This window comes from Spermophilus citellus (genome assembly GCF_964194105.1).
Source record: "Spermophilus citellus genome assembly, chromosome: 2".
NCBI classification, from domain to species: domain Eukaryota; kingdom Metazoa; phylum Chordata; class Mammalia; order Rodentia; family Sciuridae; genus Spermophilus; species Spermophilus citellus.
In genome coordinates this window covers 81,970,373-81,992,069 of record NC_138183.1, presented here as the reverse complement: position 1 = coordinate 81,992,069, position 21,697 = coordinate 81,970,373, and the positions used below count along the sequence as shown (strand labels likewise).

Sequence of the window (21,697 nt, the reverse complement as noted above, 5' to 3'; positions counted from 1 at the left end):
TTCAGGAGGGGCTGTTTCAGATTAAAAGTTTAGAGATGAAATGCAATGTATATGCCTTGTTTGGATCCTGATTTGATCAACAGCAATAACAAACAAGTAAAAAAAAATATATATAATTTTTTAGATAATCAGTGAATTTGAATGTGTTCCAGGCATAATACTAAGAAGTTATTCTTGGTTTACTTGTCCTGACAATAACATTGTTGTATAAGAAAATGTCTGAAAATTTTAGAGATGCATATTAAAGCAGTTTAAGATAAAGGATAGGACAAATGGGATTTTAGAGAAAAAATAAAATTATCGAAAAGGGTAGAATGAGGGAAGCAAATAGTATGGTATGATAAAATCTTAATGATTGTGATTTATTTTGCCATTTTCCAAACTTCTGTGTATATTTGAAGTTTTTCATAGTGAGTACTTAAAAATGACCAAGTTTTGCATTCTTTTTTTTAAAATTTTTAGTTGTAGATGGGCATGATGCCTTTATTTTGTTTATTTTTATGTGGTGCTGAGGATCGAACCCAGTGCCTCACACATGCTAGGCAAGTGCTCTACCACTGAGCCACAACTCCAAGCCCCAAGTTCTGCATTCTTTAGAAGGAAATAGCTTTTAATTTAATTTGTAATTTTCAAGGATTCTAGTTCAACCTCTTTGGTTATGTATGCTTTTTAAGTTGGGGGACAGTGTATTAACTATATAAATTCTAGTACCGTCCCTCCAAAAACGATTTGTATATAAAAGCTGTGAGCAGGTTTCTATCCTGCATGCCTTTTCCCAGTCTATAACTAAATGCACAAAGTTAGGATTTTTTCTGGCCTTGAACTTGCCATTCTCCCTCCTCAGTTTTCCCAGTTTCTGCTCTTTGACCAGTCCTATTTTTTTCCTTGTCATCTTTCTTGGGGAGGAAGGGAGGAGGGCTTCAAGAGCTTTTCTCCACCAGCAGGCTGTGCTGAACTGTTATAAGTCCTTTTTTTGAACCTTCTTTTGGAGGACCTCAGACCCTGCAGACCAAAGGAAGGTTCTTTGGGGAGCATCTTCACTTCCCTTTTCACCACTGAAACCTCCTTTAATTTCCATGTAACCAGTTGGCTCCCAGAATGTCAGGGAGGGCAGGATCTGGCAGTGGTTAATAACATAGGCAAATTTCCCATCACCAGGATATGGATATCAGTGCCACTGCTTACTAGCCATGTTCTTGGGCCAATCAGTTACATTCTCTGTGCTCTACTTTTGTGCTGAAGGGTAAAGATGGTGATAAATAACTCACTGACAAGATGAAGATCAAATGAAATGGTGCATGGGAAACCATTACCAGAGTGTCCTGCACAGAGTAATAAATATTTGTTACCTTTCTTCTTCTTTCTCCTCTTCCTTTCTTTCCCCTTTCCTTCCTTCTTCCTCCCCCACTTGTCCTCTTTCTCCTCCTCCTTTGTTGTCTGTTACTTTAGTTTTTTAAAAACCTACTTTACTGGGGTTATAGTATACCTCAGTGGTAGTGTGCACTTTTATTCATGAGGCCCAGGGTTCAGTCCCTAGCACCAAAACAAAACAAAAATTCCTACTGTACTGAGGTAAAATTGACATTCTTCTTAAGTTCATTATGTGAATAAAAACATTTCTGGAAAATAATACGTATATGATCAATAAAAACAATAATTGTTATTTACTCCCACTGTCATATCACAAACTCTTGGGTCCATTCAAAATTGTTCTATAAAATCAATGTTCCTAGGACTTCTTCCTATTTGTTTTTAAATGAATTCTTTTAAATTTTAATTATATTTTATGAATATAGCAGCAGCCTTCTCTGTATGAAAAAGCACAGAGAATTAGCAGGCATGAATGGCATCACCTTCTAGAAAGAACAAGGGTTTAGAAACTGGCTGTGCCTGGATTGGAATTTGCTACCTGTTTGCCACATCATTTCTTTAGACCACGTCTTCCTCAGATCTAAAATGAGGAACATGGTGCCTCCTTGTAGGGCTGTTGTGAGAATCAGGAAAGTTGGGCAGCCCTCATGCAGCACCTGATATGCATCTCATGATCAAGAGTTTAGTCCAGTGTGCTGAGGTGAGTCAGGGAGGAGAAGGTGGCAGACAAGACCCAGGCCACTGTGGGGGGAGAAGACTTCATGATGGATGCCAAGATAGGTGGAGCAGTCTAATAGGAGAGATTCTCTCAAATTCTTCTTAAGGCACACAATAGACAAGACCCCACACATTTACTTAAAGGTGGGGGTTTAAGAATTTACATGGCCTACTTGTTTACCTCTTAACTCCTAATCTAGCTTGTATGTATGACCCAGCTAGAACAGACTGAGATTTCCAAGCTTAGTAGGTTATCCATACAGTGAGAATTTTACCCTCATATAATTAGGAATCAAACCCTTCAGCATTTTAATGTTGTTCTCTTGTATGAGGTATTCATATATACCTATATCCTATACATTTTTTTTTTCTTAATTTTACTAAGTTAAGAAAAACTTTGAGGTCTTATTCCTTTATAAACATGATGAGATGGCTCATTTTTTTTCTCTTTAGTAATCTGTATTAACTGTTGTCCAAAAAGGATCATTCAGTCTCATAGATTCTTGTCTGTGTCCCATAAATGAAGCATTGTCTTAGTAAGAATGGCTACCATGTTTGATTTCCACATCAATAATGCCAGAGAATACAATTGAGATCCTGTGATATTCAATAATGTTTCTCAGCTTTGGTTTTTAACAAAACACTGCTCATGACTGTTTTAAAAAAAAGTCACCCTTTGCAACGCCAAGGAACTTACATCTCTGAAATTCATTCTTGTGAGGTAGAACATTCTATTACTCTGAACACTGTATATTACCCTGGGCATTGACTTGGAAGAAACCATTGTGGACATGATACAAACCAGCATTGAACCTAGGAGAAGTCTAAGCCCATATCCTTTTTATTTTGTATTTGAAGATCAGTTTGTTGCATATGGGAAGAGGCATGAAGCTACTTGAATGCACTTCCGTGGCATATGGTGTGGTGTAAGGTACAGGTAATTGTTGAAGAGCTGAAGAAGAGCAGGAAGAGAGAGGTGGTATTGACCAACCTTATGGTTGAAGTTTGGACCAAGGCCGTGAACATCACAGTTAACATTCTAGAGAGCTTTCTGGACTTGAAATCCATTTACAAGGCTGAATGCAAGATTCCCCAGATGCCAAGGAAGGACACTTGAAACTAGAATCTAGTACATCTTTAAATAATAACATAACTTGGAGTCAAGACCTATAAGGAAGCAAAAAAAGCAGGGAGGGCTTTCTGGATATAAAATCTTGGCTTCTGAAAAAAGGCAGGATTTGGTGAAAATAGTAATTAAAGGCTTATTTCTCATCTTGTTTCATGCCGAGGGCAATGACCTGTCTTCAAAGCTCTCCTTCAAAGGGCTTTGTCCGCAAGGATCAGTTGCTGAGTCTAAAATGTGAAAGGGAGGGGGAAGAAAAAGCCGAGCAATGAAAGGAAGGGAATTTTGAAATGTGCTCTAACCAAATCATATTAGAAGAGTGAACAGTGCTGTACATATTAGTGAGTTCTGCAGGACTGGCCTGGAGACTTCAGTTACAGGAACCAGTGTGCTTCTCACAGTTCTGACCTCAAGCATCTAGGAGGACAAGCACCAGAAGAACAGTGCTCCTTTTTTCCTATACTTGGGATTCAGTGAGCGGGTCTCATGGCAGGAGTGTTGGAATGTTGGTAAAGGAAAGCTTACAATTGACATTCATAAAATATATTCATACTCACATAAAGGCAGAGCAATGGCAATGTCTTAAGAGTTGTAAAATGAACTTAAATCTCTGAATTTTCTTTCAAATATGTATGTTGAGGTAAAGTGAATAAATGTTACATTTTTAAAATTCAAACTTTAAAATCATCATTTCCCTGTCTTCTACCCTTGCCCTCTACAAACTGTTTGGTAAAGAATCGACAAATACATACAGAAACTAAACTGACAGAGAAAAGATAAGAACTGCTCTATAAAATATATCAAGGTATGTAGAGAGATAAGCCTGTGATGAGGTTAGCCAGTGAGAATAAGGAAGATAAGAGTAATTTAGTTGAGAATATGTATGAGGATAAATAAATGGTAAAATGGTTACAGTAAAGAAATCAAAAGTAAACTAAAACTGCTCATTTTTTGCCAAAATGCTGACTTAAGTGCATTTTAATCTTTGGACATTATGCTATTATAAGTTTATTTTATTTATTTTTTATGTGGTGCTGAGGATCTAACCCAGTGCCTCACCTGTGCTAGGCAAGTGCTCTACCACTGAGCTACAGCCCCAGCTCTGTATCATGACTTTTGAATGAGATATACCAAGATTTTCCAGCTGACCAGTCTCTGGGCAAATGAGTCTAGCATGATGATGGCTCTTCTGAAAACTGAATGAGCATCCTGATCACGTCTTCTCAATGTATTTTTGGCGGAATTTTTATTACTAGAAAAATACTGTTTTATAATATATCTAAATCTTATTTTTTGTTTGTTCCCTCAATTTTCAAGAAAAATAAGATAAATTAGGAAATTACTGCTACAGAAGCTTTCCTAGGCACAGCTTACATAAGGTTGGATGGCTTGAGTAAATTGGCAAAATCTTAGTCATAGTCTCATGTTTCTTAGGGATCTAATAGGGATACAGAGGGTTGTACAAGGAGTAGGATAATTTGCTTCACCAAATTACCAGCACAAAATGTATGCAAATAGGCATAGAATTAAGATAGATTAGCATTAAGATGAATGCTTTCAAAATTTCAATGTTTTAAATAAAATTGTAATATAAAACTAGAATAAAGTGAAAAACTTGTATTTGGAGGATTCATTTTTATGTATTATGAAAACAAGTAGATGAAAGGTACATCTAATTTGTAGCTTTGTTTGTTTTTAGTTCAGTATGTATAATTTGGTATGTTTTAGAATTTCTGCATATAAATTTAATACAAATTAACTTTGACAGAAAGATGCCATAACTGGAAAATTATTATATTGATTAGGGCAAAACCTTTAAACAGGATAAAATGTCAATTCACTAAAAATTCTAAGCTATGATGACTTAAGAGTCTTGGGGAAAAATAATAAAAAGAATAGGTTTAGAAGAACCATCACTTTGGGTTAGATATAAAATTTTTTCTGATGGAGTAAAGCAAACTAATTTAATATGGACTCATTAGAGACTATGCTAATAAAGGGAAGAGGAAAAGAAGGAAGCATTTCTGTCTAATATCAAGGGCATAACATCAACAGCAAATTGGAAACAAATCTACAGTGTTGCACGGGATCTGGCAGGATCAGCACTGTGTCAGTAAATCCCAGAGTAATGATCCCTCTTTGAGAATATTCTGAACACACCTGGAATACCACATTTACAGAAAAAGGCAAGATGCTAGCCATAGATCAATGCTGAAAAACATCCTTCTAAAAGACTAGACAGGATTAAGGAATTTTTTGAAATGTTTAATTCAGTCGCTTGTCAACTTAGTACTGTGGAAGGAATCAGACATTGTTTGATGTGCACTTAAAAAATTATATATGGTGCTTCCAAGGAAACTGGGCATAAAGAATGTAGAATGACAAAGGGAGTCCAGGCTTATGAGAAGAATGCAAATTTTTTTTTTTTTTTTTTTTTTTTTAGTTTCTGTACTTAATGCTGAGAATGAAATCTCCTCAATGTACTCCCCTGTTTTCTACTCCCAGGGAGCAAATGGCTTTAGTATTTGCTGCATTAGACACCTAAGGGATTTGCTGGCTAATTGTTAGTGAATAATCTAGACATTTCCACTTTGCTGCTCTGATTTACTGGAATGATTGTTGTCCTCATCTTTCTCGTAAACCCAGCCAAAAACTTCTTTCCAAAAGCTCCCATTCTTCTCAGCGCCCCACATAACAGAATCAACAGACTTAGTATGGATTCTTCGGATTCAGAGTACTCTTTTTTTCCCCTTCTTTTTTTTTAAAGGCAAGCAAAACCCCAACCACAGGATAACCCCTAATAAGTATTTTTATGTTTAAATTATAGAGATTCACTTTGTACTGAGGCATTAGGGGGTTGTTACGTGGAATAAACATTTAAAATGTTTTCACTCTTGACTACCTTATTCCTTGTTGCCTTCACCCCTGTCCCTCCCAACCCCCCACCAAATGAAGCTGTCAAACTGAGCTATTCTTGCTCTACTCTTTCTAGAGTTTTCTCTGGTAATATTAACTTTGAAGATCGAGTTTCAAAAGTTACCTAAGAATTAGTATTCTGAGTATACAGAGTTTAGTAGCAGGAGGAATATTGTCTGCATTCTAGAAATGGGGATTCCTAACCTTTTAAATCTTATCACCTCTTTATACTATGAGTGGGATCCATATGGATCCCAATATAGGCTTTTGTTCATATGGGCTATATCTATTAGTATTTGCCATATTAGAAATTAAAATTACCACTCCATCAAAACAAACATATATAGGCACATATATTCCATGAGTCATTGGAATAATGGTACCAGCACATAGTGTGTGGCTCTGTAGGCACAGCTTATGTAAGGTTGGATGGCTTGAGTAAATTGGCAAATTCTGTTCTAATCCCAATCCCATGTTTCATAGGGATTTGACAGGGATACGGAGGGTTGTGTGGGTCATGAGAAAAACAAGCAGTAAAGGCATAGCACATCATAGTGTTCATGTAACGTTAATGAGACCACCTGAACCCTCTAAGGTCTTAGAAATCCCTGTTGACAAATGGATCACACTGTCAGAGCTACCAATAGAGGACAGTTGCTCAGAAATAGGATTATTACATGAGCCAATACTTGGTGCATTTAACTAAATGCTTAGGAAGAGTATGTGGATGAAATGATAAAATTTGATAAAAGTATAACAAAGGTTGTAGCTCAGTGGAGGAGCACTTGTTTTGCATGTGTGAGGCACTGGGTTCGATCCTCAGCACCAGGTAAAAATAAACAACAAAAAAAAATGAAGGTATTATGTACATCTAAAACTAAAAAAAAAAAAATAAAAAGTATCACAGTAAAAATAATCATGCTACAGAATAATATCAAAAGAGTACATCATAGGAATTGTAGAATAATGTTAAGTAGATATGTATATTTTATAGATTTATAAGTGCTATATAACATGTCATGTATTTATATAAATGTTATAAGTAATATCATTTATATAATATAAATGCTATTTAGCATAACATGTATTGCTATTATAGTAATAACTATGCATTAGTATATTATAACTTGTAATCATTGTTTATACTCTATTTAGTATTATATATTACTAAGAATAGATAATACAGAGAATAACAATGTGAACCTTTTACTTTAACTGGGAGGATTATAAGATTAATATTTTCTGAATCTCTGGCTGTGGCAGTTTGAAGCAGACTAACAGTGCATTCCAGCAAAAACCACTCAATTTTAGTTAGTGTTCCTTACCAGTGTCCTTGGGCACAAAACCACATACAGAGCTGCAAAACTTTTCTTGTTCATTTTGGGACAAATATAAATTTAGAGAGCAAAGCAAACAAATAAGCAGTCTAATTGCAAGCCTAATAGTCTAGGGCACATCACTGAGAAATGTTATTTTTTTATTTAAAAAAATTTTTTTTTTCAATTGTAGACTGAGCAAACAGGCAAAGTTGCTTCAATGTCTTTACCTAGAAATTTAGATTATGTATCTTCAGATTTTAGTAATACTGAGCAGATCTGCCAGTGTTTATAAATCATGATTCATTTATTTGTTTATATTGTCAGTCAAAGCAAGCTCAAAACTGTTTCCCAAACATGGAGAACCTCATTCAACTTCTCCAAGCACCATTTTTTTTTGGGGGGGTGATGGTGGTGGTGGCTGATGTGGTAAGCTTTATCCATGGCTTGGGTCAGGTAGATAAAAGGTCCACAGTTCAGTGTCTTCTCTGCAGCATTTTCTTTGTGGTGATTATTCAGGTACAGATAAAATTCAGTTCACAATCATGTTTATTTTACATCATTTATTCTTTTATTTGTCTTGTAAACATTCTATTCCCAGGTGATAAAAATTTGAATGTCCTACCAACCCATGGTGATTATTCAGGTACAGATAAAATTCAGTTCACAATTATGTTTATTTTACATCATTTATTCTTTTATTTGTCTTATAAACATCCTATTCCCAGGTGATAGAAATTTGAACATCCCACCAACCCTAATCTCTCTTGTTAACCAGATCCCTTTGTTTTAAGTTAGTAGAATCCATTTTTAAAAAAGAATTCAAAGTATGGGGCATTCTTCTAAACTTTACCAACTCATAATACTCCCACTTTTTGAGGAAAATGGTTAAAATATTAGAGATTAACCAGTAACACCCCTTTGTTTTTTTTCTCAAAGAGCATAGTTACCACTAAAATATATTTTTAAAAAAAGTTGTATAAAAATACTTTCTGATGGGTTTCTCCAGATTTATTTAATTTTACAAATAAAAAATGACACTGAATTTCTTTTTAAATGCTGGAGATAGTATTTTAGAGCATTTGAGTAGGTTACTAAATTATATTAAAAGTTTGAACCTTGTCAGACCTGGTGAAACACACCTGTAATCCCAGCAGCTTGGGAGGCTGAGGCAGGAGAATTGTGAGTTCAAGATCAGCCTCAGCAAATTATTGAGGCCCTAAGTAACTCAGCAAGACCCTGTCTCTAAATAAAATACAAAAAAGGGCTGGGATGTTGTTCAGTGGTTAAGTGCCACTGGGTTTAATCCCAGTGCCAAAAAAAAGTTTAAACCTTTAAAGTAAGATTTTTATGTTCTTTACATATCAGTATTTATTGAAATTGAATCTACTTTCAACAGAAGAAACATTGTCAAGGTGAGGAAATAACACTTTTTCTTTTTTTGTTCTCTTCCTTTTTCTTTTTGCTTTTTAGTTCTCTTTTCCGTATTTCATTTTAGAAAACATTTTTAGGCAAGTGTAATCTGTCCAGAATCAAGTGTGACTTTAGTGAACTTGAAAAGGGGCTTTTCTTTTCCCTCCTCTATTGAGATGGTAACATTTGGATTTAGGAAATAGTCTTTTTAAAATCCAGAAGGCCAAGTATACCCTTTCTGGGCTATAAATGTCGAATGTATAGCTTCTGGAATAGTAAAAAATAAAAATTAAAAAAAAAGAGTTTATGCTTTCACGTGCCTCCTTTCCCTTTGTGAGCTAAACTTAACTCCTAGAAGAGTTGTGCCAGACAGGAGAGGCCTGGTTGGCTTTTGTTTGCTTACTTGGTTCTCTTCACACTCCTGCAACAAGTAGAAAATGGTTTATTAAAACCTGCTAGATGCACACTTTAATCTCTGGCAGAATTCTCTTTTTTCCTGGGGTTTTGTCTTCATCCTCATTTTTATCTTTATGTGTACCTGGCTAGTCTTGGCACCTGGCCCTGTGACCAGGCTGATGCCTGAGCAGTGTAGAGTTTGCACTTCTCAAAGTGCTGGTGCATAGGGGCCCTAAGAGATTCAGAAAAAAGCCAAGAACCTGGCCATATCTCTTTGTTCCCTTGAGCTCTCAAATCGGACCAAAATACCTCTAAAATTCACCCCAACTCTCTTATTATCATAATGCTAATAAATAATCCCTGATTTTGGACAGCTTGAAACAGACCAGGAATCTATGTGATTTTATGTAATCTTTAGAAACCCAACAAGTAGTTACAATTATTTTCTTCATTTTACATGTAAACCTTTGATAAATTGGACATTCGCACAAAGATCACAAATCTAATGAATGATAGAGTGGAGTTTCATTCCCTGACTATCTCTTATCAGTGTTTTTTCTCCCTATGCCTGCTGCTTCCAAAGAAAAGAAAAAGGAAAAGTTAAATGACTGCTGTTTTTATTGAGGGCTTGCTGTGTGCCAGGTGATGGACTAGGCACTTAATATACAAAGTCCTGTGATGAAATATTACTCTTTCAGTTTCACAGATAAGGAAATTGAGGCTTACAGGTTATAAACTTGTGCAAGAGCCAATCACTGGTAAATGATAGGGAATGGTTTGAATCAAAATCTGCCTCTTAAAAAGCTTTCACTCTCTTATGCTCCTGAGGGATCCCAGCTTTTGAAACCCTGGTTGGGGAAAAAGAAGAAGAAATGGGAGAGATATAATTTTCCTAATAGTTTTTGTGATTTTGATTTGCAGCTGCCTCCAAAACATCTGTGCTTCTGGATTAGAGGTTTCATGGAAGAAGACAGGAGTAGACAATAATGACGTTTTGCCCTGATGTTAGGGACTGGAAGTTATTCACTGGCTACATTTTGAAGCAGATAAGGAAGAGGTCCTTGAGTTGCTTCTTGCCAGGATCACTTTGATGGCATATGGGTAAATTAGATGGACCCAGAGTTTTTAAACTGCACTGGAGTAGTGGTTCTCAAGTTATGGTCCTAGGACCAAGCAATGTCAGCATTGCTCAGGAACTAGTAGAAAAGCAGTTCTCTGGGCACCCACCCAGACTCATGGACTAGAACACTGGGGAGTGTGGCTCAGGAGTCAGGCCCTTCAGCTGATGTTAATGCAAGCTCCAATTTAAGAGCCACTGCACTAAGCAGCTCCTCCTAGCAGTGCAGCTAGCTTCAGAAGGCAAAAATACAGGCAATTAAAGGGCCAAATCTTAGAAATTGGAGTTTTTAAAATGTTGCTTTTGTCTTTCATTGTTGGGCACAGCCTATCATTTTTGTAAATGAATGCTCTGATTGTAAAACACTGTCACTCCCCAGAGAAAGGCTTTGCCTTAGTGTGATATTAGAGTGCAGATCCTCCAGAGGGGTGACAAGTATAAGAAATCTTAACAGAAGGGTTTATTGAATTCCTCCCTTTAAAAAAACTTTCTCTTTTTCCTGGAAGCAGCTGATGTGATTTTTCCTCTCTGAACAGTATAGAGAACAGAAATGAAATGCAAACTTTTGGCCTTAAGGAAAACAGAACCAAAGATAGAGCATAAACTGTAGTCAGTGTTATAAGGCAGTGAACATTTTTGACTTTCATTTTGAGGAATCTTCATAGTCATCATTCATTTAAGAACTAAACTGTGATACCAAGCCCCAAACAACAGAATAGCATGCCCTCCTCAAAATGTCCCTCTTGGAACCAGGATCTCTGGTAGAGATTACTGATTTTGGACCCCTTTCTTAACTAACAGTGTCCTCAATGACAGAAGCCCTTCATAGTAAAACACATTTACAGTTCAGGGGATGCTGACAGAAATTAAGAATGTACTGGGATTGAAATGTTCATATCTTAAGTCATCAGCTGCAACCTATCCTCCTTAAGAAAGGATGTGCTTCCTTTATTTATTTATTTATGTATTTATTTAAATTTTTGGCTCTGAGGATAGAACCCAGGGTCTTGCTTCTGCCAGGTAAGCACTCTGCACTGGAGTTACATCCTCAAAGTACGAACTTCCTTAAGACATCCTCCAGTTGATGGCTGGAGCTTTTAGCCTTGGTTTGGGTGGGTGGAGTGGAGAACCTGTTTTGCAGACCTCTCTGATCTTTGGGGCCAGGAAGAACTCAAGTTCCTAACTCCTTTCAGATTATAATGGAAAGTTTTGCTTTTGTGGCAGTTTGCATCATTTATTGTATTATTTCATGCTGTAAAATGTTTTTCCTCTTGAAATAAACCCACTTTTGGTTTCCTAATCACTTGCCTTTTCTCTTCCTCTGAAATGCAGCAGAATAGATATGTTGGACAAAATGGCCAGCAGACTGATGAGAGGCAGCTGGTACAGAGCAGTCCCAGAGGCAGCTGGCGTGAAGGCAGATTGGATGAGATAAGGCTTCACACCCCCATGGGGACTTGCCAGAAGCAAGTGTTAGAGGAGTCATCTACACAACTTAACAGAGGGATTTTTTTTCTTCCTTTTTTCCCCCTCCTAGTTCCAACCCTGAGGGTGTTTCCGAAGCTACAGAAATACAGAAATGCTGTAGCTCTGAGAATATTCTTGGACCTGGTTCCCATTGGCAGTTGCTGCATGGTTTACTTCTCACCCAGAGCAACCATTCATTCAGAGATTTTTATCTGTAGAATGGAGTCCACATCTGCTTTGAAAGTGTATTGTTAGATCAAAGACTTCTTCTCTTCAGTTAAACCCATTTTCCTGAAATACCATAATTTGAGAAGAATTTGAGAACCTATGGCAGTGTTCAACAAGTTTGGTAGTTTCTGCATTGCAAATTATTAAGAACTCAAATCCTACTCTGACTATAACATCTTGATTTATTACTTTGAATAACAACATCTTGATAATATCTTAATAATTTATTTTACTGTTAACTTCTGTAAATATGTTGATGTAACTGCTTCTGAGGGGGATGTGCAGAGAACAGGAACTAGACAGTTTGTGGTTGATTAGGGGAGGAAGCAGAGACAAAAGACTGTTACTTCCTTGTTTCCCAAGTGGTTCAGAGACTCACTGCAGAAGCAGGGATATTAACACCCAAGTTGTGAGCAGAATTAGCCTTCCTGCCTGCCTGCCTTCCTTCCTTCCTTCCTTCCTTCCTTCCTTCCTTCCTTCCTTCCTCCCTTCCTCCCTTCCTCCCTTCCTCCCTTCCTCCCTTCCTCCCTCCCTCCCACTCTCCCTCCCTTCTTCAACAACCACTATCCCTCAGCTTACCTAGAAAAGCACTGTGCTCTATTCTTTGTTTCTTCTCTCTGAACCAGAGAATGAGAATTCAAGTGAATGAGGCATCTGGGTCTTTCTGATGCTGCTGAAACCATCCCTAGACTCCTGTGTATAGCATGATGTCACTTCCCTAACCAGTGGCAGATGCACATTGTGAAGTCAGGGTAAAGACTGGGTTGTGTACAGTGAGAGAGGGGTAGATGGGATAGTAATTGTATTTCAGTTGACAGATGGACTTCAGATCGGAAAAACATGTCCCTGCTTATATTTCTGGCTTCTGTTTTCCCAGTCACTTAAACATCTTAATTTATTTTACTAATCAGTCCTGCTGTCTTATAAAATGGTTTCTTGGGTTCATAAGGTATGAGTTGAAATGTTTGGCTTTTGATTCAAGAATTCGAATTTTTTTCCCCCAGAAGGGTACTAATTCTGTTAAACATGCCTTTGATACATGTGTATGTGAAGAATAGTAGGCTTACTGGTATGGAAATTGTTAATGAATTCAATGCTCAGTTTCACTCTAAATCAGTATCTGGTTCTGTGTATCTCATCTCCATGAAGGCACTTTGAGAACTGTTTTTCTCTATTACAAAAATAAATTAGAAAATACAGATAAATAAGAAAAATTTCTAGAGCGCGACGGCCTGAGATGAAGCCGGCAGTGGATGAGATGTTCCCCGAGGGCGCCGGTCCCTACGTGGACCTGGACGAGGCAGGAGGCAGCACTGGACTCCTGATGGACTTGGCAGCCAATGAGAAAGCAGTCCATGCAGACTTCTTTAATGATTTTGAAGATCTCTTTGATGACCATGATGTCCAGTGAGTCCGGTCCAGCTACACACATGGCCATGAACAGCACACCAATCTGCATAGACGGCAGTGTCAGGTGGTTTAGAAACCTCATAGAGATCACTAGAAGTCAGGACCTGGCCAACCGAGGGTGGGGACTGTCTTAACCCCCTGGATACTTCATCATCTCCTGTGGAATGGCCTTTGTCCTCACGCTTATTAAAAACACACCATCACATGCAAAAAAAAAAAAAAAAAAAAAAGAAAGAAAGAAAGAAAGAAAGAAAAAGAAAAATTTCTATCATCTGTCACTTACTGATAGGCTTATCATGAATTCATATAAAATACTCGTTTTTCAGTCTTTCTGCCTGCACTTTTTCTCTCTTCACCAAAAACTGACTCAGTGGATCATGTTCACAAACCTCAGAGTGAGTACCTAATTGTGTCATTTGGCGATTTTCCTTAATTCCATGTTGGTGGCTATAGACTTGCCCATGGTGTGGCTATAAACAGTTTGTATGATCCACCCAGGTTGTTGGACATTTAGATTGTTTCTGCTTGTTTACCAGTAGTACTGTGGTGAATTCTTGAAAACCTGTGCATTTGCTTGATTGAAGCTGTTACCAAATTTAAATAAATTCTTAAAAGTGTCATTTGCTGGGTCAAAAGCTTTGTTCTAACTGCCCTTGAGGATGGTTTATTTTTTTTTTTAGGTTTCTGGGTTCAGTTCAGACCATTTAAATATAAGATCTGGAACAATTCTCCTTTCTTATTTTGTGTATCATATTTTCTACATCTAGAGAAAGAGAAAAGAATCTCAAATCAATTCACATCTTAGCAAGATCTGTTTTTCATAATACTCTGTGTAAAGACATGGCAATAAACCCACCATACTCTTTAAAAGAATTCTCTGCAGTTTTCAGAGCGTGACTCTTCAGTGCACCTTTGATTGATATCCAGAAGACTCAAGTGAGAGACAATAATTGGGCAGCATCCAGGCTGTGATAGAAAGGATCAGCCAGCCGTTTCCATCTGTTAAAATCGGCCATGGCAGTGCTTTTCATGTTCAGTACAGAGCTTTTGAGCCCTGCTACATTCTAGACATGGGTGTGAGTGCTTGGGATATGTCAGAATTTGAACAGTAATTCCTACCTTGTGCTGCTTCCTGTTTTATGTGTATTTTTGTAGACATGTGCATAGTGAGGGAGAGTGCAGACAATAAATAATCAACCCAATAATGTACATATACATTAGAAAATGATCCATGTTGTGGGAACAAAATAGATAGTAGTGTAAGGGGGATAAGACATGTGGTCCAAAGTGAAGTTGTTGGCCTCACCAAGACATTAGCATTTGGGCCAAGATCTCCAGGAGGGGAAGGAGGAAGAGGGAGAAAGCATGCTGACCTATATGGTTAACCTGGCAGGGATTTACCAGAAACAAAGCCCTTAGGCAGGAACATGTTATGATGCAGGATTTAAAGGTGACTTTCCTGGCCTTTGAGGTATTGTTGCATATGTGTAAGCACAGTCCCAGAATGGATTTAGCGCTCATTTCTACCTTGATTGTGCTCTTCTAAAAGCATTCTACTCAGCCACAAGCCTGTAATGCAGGGATAGATCCTTGGAAACATGTACTTTCCATGCATCGAAAAATGTAAAACACACTCCCATGCACACCCTTAGCACAGGTAAACATAGAAAATGAATTAGTACCTAAAAGAAATAAAATACCCTCCATGATGAATGGCAGTTCTTTTTGCATACAGATAAATAAAATGTTGGGGTACCATGTGAAATTAATAAAGTTAGGCTTTCTAAAATGAAAGTATGTTCCAGCAAAATATCTAGACTTATAGACAGTCTTCTAAACTGTGTGAGAAAAGGAATAAATTCTTCCATTTGGAGTTCAGTGGAACTCTTAAAAATTGTTGTAAATACCTAAGTGCTAAAGGTTCAGCCAGGATATCTTTCTGAACTCTTTCCAATTTTACAGCAGAGGAAACTGAGGCCAGGTACTTCAAGGGCTTGCTCCCAAGCTGGTGTGAAGCACTGTTGTTTCTGTAAGCAGGTTCATGTCTTCTTTATAAAGCTGTGCACTCTGTTTCAAGGAAGGTCTCTCTCAGAGCTTCTGTCTCCATCAAGGGCTGATTGATGAATACATTTCAAAAATACCATCAATTATGAGATAATATCCTATCACCTTTCCTTGAAGAGATCATTGATTTTCTGCTCTTCATTGTGCTGTGTGGCATGCTTGGACAAACTAAATGAATTCCCGAACTTTGTGTTTTTCTTGAAAATGTAATGCACATTTTGTGAAAACCACACAGGGCCTAAAATAAACTGACTGGGATAATCTAGGTCCAGCCACATAGCAGAACCCAAAAAGTAGAATTTAATTTCAACCTCAAAACTGGTTAGAAGAGATTTTTCAGATTAGCTCTGATTTGTTTATGACCTAAATCTTTACCTCAAGTATTCCAACAATATATTTTTGAATTCATAGAGGCATAATGTTTAATTTAAAAATATCTTAGGCCTTGTTCACAAATATCTTTTAGATATTTAATTATTTGTCAAGAAAATAATCATCAAAGCTAGAATTTGCCTGCATGGTAGGACTGAGCAGATATTGCACATGTGTCTGGTAAGAATAAACCAGCATTTGGTAAGAACAATTTTAGGAGGACTTGGTACAGAATTTTTTAAATGCCCATTTTTAGAATTTGAGCTTGAACTGCAGTCCTTTCCCATATTTTTCCATATTTTTCAGACTCTTAAATTTCTTTGTCTTAATGTCTTACTCTAAGTCTTTATCTTAAAATATCTGTCTTGAATTTTTTTCTTACTACACCTGAAATACATCTCAGTTTTCACTACTTTCCTCTTTTTCCTGGGAGCTCTACTATTATGTTTTTTTAAAATAGAATAGTTAGAAGTTAAAGAGTAGTCCTGGGAGAGCTAAAGAAGTCAGCATATTAAGTGATTTTTATGGCCCAGTAAGTGTACTGGTGTTTTATGTACAGTGTATTGAATTTCAAAAATCTTGTCTACTAAGTGTATTATCCCCATGTTAGAGATAAACTCACATAGTATGTGAAACACAGAGGTGATGTCCAGACCTCAGTTATTTTGAATTAAAAGCACATAATTTTCCAGTCTTTCCTTTCTCCTTCCCTTTTTACCATTACCTTGGGCCATTTTTTCCTAAATTGAGTTTTAAAATTTTGAGTTGGATCAGTTTTTTTCTGTTTGGAAGGGTTTCCAAATAAAATAAAATTAATTCCTCCACCGCTTTGCATAGTTCCTACCAGAGAGCCAGAACTTTATCCATCTCACACTCCTGGGAACTGGCAGCCAAGGTAGAGACTAAACAAAAACAGCCTTTCATTGAACAATTATTTATTGAACATAACACCGTGTTCTAAAAACTATGCTGACTGCGGAGGTTAGAGGGGAGAGTGAAATCTTCCTGCTTCTGTACTTGTGGAACATCCAGGCAGTGGTAATTGTAAATGAGGTGAAGAAGTGAGAGGGGAAAGCAAAGGGTGTGTGGAAGAGGGTTAGAAGTCCAGCTTTCATCAGTGGAATAGGCTGAAGATGCTCTGGGTGTACTTGGTGGAGGTAACAGACCTTCAACTGCAGGGCAGTAAATAAAAAAATCATAATAAGAAAGATAAATGGGCATTGCAGATGGGGCTGTATTGTTGCAGTGCTGTGTAATTAAACCCATTTGCCTTCCTCTCAATACAAACGGATTATTCCTGTTAACCAAACCCAATAAAAGATACTGTTCAACCAAGTTCTTATCACTTTGCTGTTTTAAGTACAGAATGGAATCATAATAGTTTTTTTGTGTGGGGGGCGAGGGGTACTGGGGATTGAACTCAGGGGCACTCAACCACTGAGCTACATCCCTAGCTCTATCAGCCCTATTTTGTATTTTATTTAGAGACAAGGTCTCACTGAGTTGCTTAATGCCTCACTTTTGCTGAGGCTGGCTTTGAACTCATGATCCTCCTGCCTCAGCCTCCCAAGCTGCTGGGATTACAGGTATGCACCACTGTGCCTGGCTCAAAACAGTTTATAGGAAAATTATTAATTAAAGCAGGTTATAGTAATTCTTATCACTCTCCTCCTCAAATAACAAGCTTCTTTTTGGGGAAAGTATACATTTATTACCTACTTTTTTTCCCACCTGGTAGAGTCCTCTAATTTGAAAAATAATGCAGCACAATGAATATATAGAGTCCATACTTGAAAATATGTTAACCTATTCGTCAACTGATAGTCCAACCCAAGTTTCAAGTGTCTCATGGAAAGTACCAATGGACTTTTAACTACTATCCTTATTACATGGGATGCTGACAGAGCTATTTCTGTTTCTGAAACTATTGTACATGGTATTCATGGCAGTAGAACAGATTTCATGAGAAACTGGTAGTAACAGTAATAAGCTTCACAGTGACGGTCTCTGTGACACTGTGACATAGAATATGGAATCTTGATGAATTATACTAGAGTGCACAATGTTTAAATGTTCTTTGGAGAAAGTTGGTCTGCAGACTAACGTGAGCCACATGAAGTACAGAAAAACAACACAATGGACTGCAGCGCCCCATTCATTCATGGGACTTTCAGATCGTTCTTGGGAATTTCAGTATTGAAAATGGTTCATCTCGAGTGCTTCTAAGTATGAATGTTTTGGCAGAATGTTGAAAATCAATATAGTTGAAGATTTATTACGTTTAATTTACGACATCATAGAAGGGAAAATCTATTTTAATTGATTTTTCCTCAGTTACTCTGTGTGGAGAAATTTTGACCTTTTAAGGTTCTATTCTGTGGTTAAGAGGTAACGAAAGTAAAGTTGAGGGTATGGCTATTGCAAATAGCTCACATGCCTACAGCTCTCCACAGTTTTGAATTGCTTTCCCAGAGATGGGAATTGAAGCCTGCCCACTGATTCATGACTGAGTGACCTGGGGCGAGTCCCACTTTTTTTCTGTAAAATAGGAATACTAATACTTACCTTATAGGGTTATTGGGAGGCTCAGAAGAGATAAAGATCAAAGGAGAATTCATGTCCAGCACTTATTAGCATAATGCCTGGCACCTAGTAAGTAAGTCCCCTCAGAAACTTTGCTAAAAACAGTGGATTTAGGGCAGTCCTGGGAAGGAGCTGTGTTGGCCTCTCCTTGTTTTAGAGTTGTAACAACAGCAGCAGTGGCAGTAATAGATCCCGTCTGTGGAACAGGCAAAATACCAAATGCTCTATGTTTGTTATTTCATTAACATTCAGCAATGTAAGAAAGAAAGCTTGTTGTCATTCTGTGGAAGAAAGTAATTAAGCAACTTGCCCAATCTTCCCTTGATAGGGGCATGGCTGGTGATAGAAAGTTAACCCAGACTTGGCTGAAAAGGTCTTCATTACAGTCAGTCACATTACTGCCCACAGGAACAGAAGCTCTGCATCAGTCCTGTTCCCTAGGGAAGGAGCTAGATACTTCCTCATAGGCGGCCTAGAGGAGAGTGTGCATTCTGTGCCTGAGTTCACTTGGGGCTTGGCTGTGCTGATGCTCCTCACTAGTTCGCTCAATATTTCAGGGGCTATTAAAAAAAAAATCAGTAGTTACAGTTTTATGTACATTGGGAAGTACAAATGGCAAATATTGTTTATTTTTTATTTCTATCCATGATATAATATGAAATGAGTAATAATCCATGTGGCATGCAGGTGTGGCAGAAGATTGTGCACGTGCTATGTGTGCAACTGGATTTTAGAAAATACTGCTGCCTATCAGGCGCTATTCGATTTGTAGGTTTCTCTCTTTGTTTTCTCCACTTGTCTTTCAGCCAGACTCTCCCCTCCACCTACTGCTGAAAAATAGCAATGGTGAGTTAAAGTAGTTAGTCTAATTATGGTATGAGAATGGGTGGGTGGACAGAAATTTGTTTGATTTCTGTCAACCTCTACTGTCCAGCAAGGCCTTCCTGTTTTAGCACTCTATTTGAGAGGTTCCCACAGTGTACAAGATGGAAATGTGAAGGAATGCCTTCAGCTTTTGGCTTCTGTGATTCTTGTAATTACCAGGAAAAGAGGGTCTGGTTTATGAGTGTTGTTTCTGAAGCTCACTATCGACATTATACTTGGCTCTGATCTGTGGGCGGACATTTTCCATGGCGTTTCCCCATTCCCAAGAGCTCCATGGAGATCATATTTGCGGGAAGCAAATCTATAAAGTAATTAGCGGATGAGTAGATGGACCTACCTATGGTGACCACCCAGGCTCTCAGCCTAATAGCTTGTCTTTGTGGCTGGTGACTCCTGCCAGAGATCTGTGGGGAGAGTTAGCATGGCTAATGGTGGCTGAGCCTAGTGAGAAAATAAATTATATTTGCGTGTACCCTAATTCTAAAGAGGAAGATGTAGATTTAATGTAGCTGTTTGCCTTTTGACTAAAGAGGTTCACGGAGGCTGTGCAAAGGATTTAAATTTCTGACAATGGTGGAAGTAGTTCTAGGATATAGCAGCTGACCATTTTTGGATTGAAGGTATGTGAGGGACATTAGTTATTTGAAGCAATCATGAAGTTATCTCTTCTTTCCTTTGCAGTTTTCAGTAATCTGAGTGGGTCAAATAATCACCCTGAACCAGACTGGAGAGGTGAGGGGGTCGCTTACTGTCATACCCTTCCCTGTGTCACTCATTGGGAGCTTTCCTCCATTTGAGAGGAGTGTTTTAAAGTTCAGATGGATTTCTTACTGTCAGCAGAACCAGTGGCAACTTCAAGAGGCTTCAAGGACGTGGGCAGAGACCCTTGCCCCAGAGTTCCTCTTTGGACAACTTGAAGTGACCATTTTCTTTCTTTTAAAGCTCTTGGTATCTATTTTGGCATCTAATTTTATCTTCAGATCCCTAGGCTGGTGGGTTAAAGGGGAATGTAGTGTGTAGCTTGGAGGAGGTGAAAGAAAAAGTGTCTGGGGACCTGAGCCACTGTGCTACAAGTCCTTGCCTAGGCCAGCAACAGGCAGCAAGCATTCCAGAGATGGAAATGCCCCTGTGAAAAAAGACTCATTTTATCTTCTTCATGGACTTTCCTAAAGCCAAGTCAGAGCCTAACACACTATGTGAAGTGCTTTTCTCTTTACTCAACAAAAAGGCTTAACAGAAGCCTTGAGGTGTACTAGTGAGAACCTCCATGCTCATGAACTCTGAATGCAAATGCACTAGGCATTTGTTTCTGCCCTTAATTGAATACCTAGGCACAATGATGCTTTTGGACATCTTGCATTTCCTCTGCACCTGGCCCAGAAGCAGTCTTGGATGACTTCCCTTGTCTTCTTCCACACATAATTTCTTCTTCCTGTCTTCCTCCTTGTAGCCATTCTACCTGTCCTTATTCTTATTCCTCAGGAAATGCCACTAAAACAAACCATCTGCCAACAAGCTCCTAAATGCATTGCTTTCACGAAAAGAAGAGCAGCTTTTGTGATTGAATTTCTACATATGCTTTCATTTGGGGTGGAAATTTCAACTTCTGGGAGCACTGCAAATAAATATAAAATAGAAATTTCTGCTATTGGTCCTGTTAGAGAGTACATAAACATTTATTTCCCTGGTAGATAAAGTCAAGCATCAAAAAGGATAATAAATACAATAAGGCTCATTTCCTTTTTGTACCCATCCACCCAGTATGTATCAGCTGGTATACCTTACATGTGAAAACAGATAAGATATTTCACTGTGCTGGCAAACATCTCTTCACCACTGTGATTGCAATTCTGTTTCTATTCTTTAGCTAGCTTGGGCTAAATCGGGTGTTTGAGTGTTGTAACATTCCCAGGATTAAACCCTAGGGAATGAATACAAAACCATATTCTGTTGTACTTTCCAGTACATTCTTCCTTCCAGAAAAACAAATTTGCTTTTTCTTCCCTTCCTCTAGTGCCTTTATGGGAATATTCTTAAGACCTAGAATTTCTTCTTATTCTCCTTCAAGCCAGACTCTACCAGATTCTTCTTCCAGACTCTACCTTAGACTTGATGTTCTTTTTGCATCAGTTCTTACTTCTAGTAAAGTGCACTGACCATTTGAAAAACCTTCATGTGTGTTGTGTTGGTTTCTTTCATGTGTCTTTGTATTGTACCTATACAGAGGCTGGCTGGTTGTTAAAAATACAGAAATAGGAGTCAGAAACTTTGAAAGGCTTTATAAGTGTGACCTTGGCCACAGTGTCCCCCATCTGTGAG

General features: G+C 37.9%; 2 protein-coding genes across 2 annotated transcripts in view; both read left to right on the top strand.

Moving 5' to 3' along the window:
• The window catches only part of LOC308638030 (guanine nucleotide-binding protein G(q) subunit alpha), a 293,343-nt gene that overhangs the window by 124,475 nt on the left and 147,171 nt on the right, over positions 1 to 21,697 (top strand). The gene's annotated exons all lie outside the window — the stretch shown is intronic.
• On the top strand, positions 13,285 to 13,679 carry LOC308631525 (COP9 signalosome complex subunit 9-like). Its single transcript, XM_081262841.1, has one exon. It carries the CDS (start codon positions 13,302 to 13,304, stop codon positions 13,473 to 13,475), a length of 174 nt encoding a protein of 57 aa, XP_081118967.1. The 5' UTR covers positions 13,285 to 13,301; the 3' UTR covers positions 13,476 to 13,679.